Source organism: Branchiostoma belcheri, unplaced genomic scaffold (assembly GCF_001625305.1).
Source record: "Branchiostoma belcheri isolate BF01 breed outbred unplaced genomic scaffold, Haploidv18h27 scaffold1937, whole genome shotgun sequence".
NCBI lineage: Eukaryota > Metazoa > Chordata > Leptocardii > Amphioxiformes > Branchiostomatidae > Branchiostoma > Branchiostoma belcheri.
The window spans coordinates 1-1,870 of NW_017803421.1; the positions used below are offsets into that span (position 1 = coordinate 1).

The 1,870-nt window shown below is 48.1% G+C and overlaps 1 protein-coding gene across 1 annotated transcript; it reads right to left on the reverse strand.

The window, feature by feature from the left end:
- Positions 1-73: 73 nt before the first annotated feature.
- Positions 74-661, reverse strand: LOC109468175 (ATP-dependent DNA helicase RecQ-like). The gene is made up of 2 exons (XM_019766431.1): positions 473-661; positions 74-378 (listed from the first exon to the last, which is right to left on the reverse strand). Exons 1-2 carry the CDS (start codon positions 624-626, stop codon positions 116-118), a joined length of 417 nt encoding a protein of 138 aa, XP_019621990.1. The 5' UTR covers positions 627-661; the 3' UTR covers positions 74-115.
- Between the last annotated feature and the right edge of the window lie 1,209 nt (positions 662-1,870).

The window sequence follows — 1,870 nt, forward strand, 5'->3', positions numbered from 1 at the left end:
GCTAAAGTGCAGTACAGTTGAGTGTAGTATAAACACAATTTTATGCATCCTCCCATGGCAGGGTCATTTTCGACATGTACTGAATCGGCAAAATAGAAGAAAAGTGACAACAGACTTACCACTGGACAACAGTATGGGCCTCGTCGATCACAATCAGGCCAACGTGTCCCTTGTAAACATCAGACCGCAACATCTCTCGGAATTTTTCATCGCCGAGGATAGTCTCGGGGGAGGTGAGTACAAACTGGAACTTCCCAGCGAGAATGCCCGCCGTATCTCTACTGTCCATCCCGAGGCAAACTGCCGTCAGCCCAAGACCGTTCAAGAACTCACAATGCTCCTTCATTATCGCATTCAGCGGGCTCACCCTAAGACGAACTCCTCTCCAGTCGCGCTCTAACAGCTCTCAGTTGCACAGCTGCTAGCGCGCGACTCTTCCTGGTTCTTGCGAGTCTTGCTGCGACTAGGAAACTCCCATAGAAACATAGGTCCTTTCCCCCGCCCGTTCGCACACTTAGGAACACGTCCTTTCCACTCATCAAAAACTCCAGAGTGGACTTTTGATGGTCATGCAGGCTCTCTAATCCAAAGAAGTCGCAAAAGTTCTCTTCCCAAGACGACGCCATGTTTGTTTTTATTTGTCACTGAACAGCCGATGTAAGAGCCGACATGATTGGTTCCGATAGCTAGCGCAGCTCATAAATATTTAATGTATAGTGCGTTGAAGATTTTCTCTGTGATACGTGATTGGCTGAGAGCGTGTCCCTGGAATCGGGTCGTAGAGTAGAAGATGCCATGTAATACGGCAGGGGTAAGGGGCGGAGAAGGAATTCGGAGCCGCTGCCCCTGCCATGGGAGGATGGCTAGGGAAGGCTGCGCGTACTATGCGAGTTGGGGGAGGGGGGCGTGGTGGTATCGCTTTGCCGACAATGTTTTCGTCGGATGAAAACCTATAAAACGTTAACATTTTGGGCTAGCGTCCGTTTAGGTGGAAATTAGGGAGAATTTTGGCGGCTTCTTGAAGAGTTTTGTGTGTCAAGACTCCACGTCCGCTGCATAACGCTGCGGGCCGTGGCCCGATGTGCGTCGGCCTGGCGACGGTCGGCACTTTGTGTGATACATTCTCTTACGGCTGTTGACTTTTGAAACGTTATAAACGCACTAAATTTTGTGTTCAAAATTGTACATGTTAGTTGTAGTTGTAGGCTATCTCTGTAACGACATGAGAGAGGTGTCAACAATGCTACATGACGCCGTTCAAGGTGACAAGTCGCTATTGTCTTACAAACCGTAAAACAAAACAATGAAACCTGACCCCATCTCATTAACTTTGTCTGGCGATCGGAAACGCGTTATGGTTACGCGATACGGCAACTCTACCGCGTTATGCCGCGTTCGGGTTAGCGTTTATGCATATTTGCCGAACGCGTTCGGAACGCGCGGGGAACGCGGCATTGACGCGACAGGATGTTAACATTGACGCGAGCTGTACTGTACATTGTATAAGCCCTGTGAAAATTCATATGCTTCCTTCACTGACTAAAATACATGTACACCAAGATATTGAACCAGAAAAACACCTTTAAGGCTCACACTTTTTTTACACAAACTTACACTCTCTTACATACCTTTAATAAGTACAACACCTGCAGTGGCCAGCTTTATCATGGAATGGGGGAGGCACCTGTGGGTGCACCTGGCCAGCTGCAGCCATGTTCTCCAGGACACCTGGTGAACATCAAAACAGGTGCACATCAGCAGGTGAGAGCCACAAAAAAAAATATGTGTTTTTGGGTCTGTGTGATTTGTATGTGCATGTGTGTGTGCAAGTGATTATGCATGTGTGCGTGTGCGTGTGTTTGTATATGTG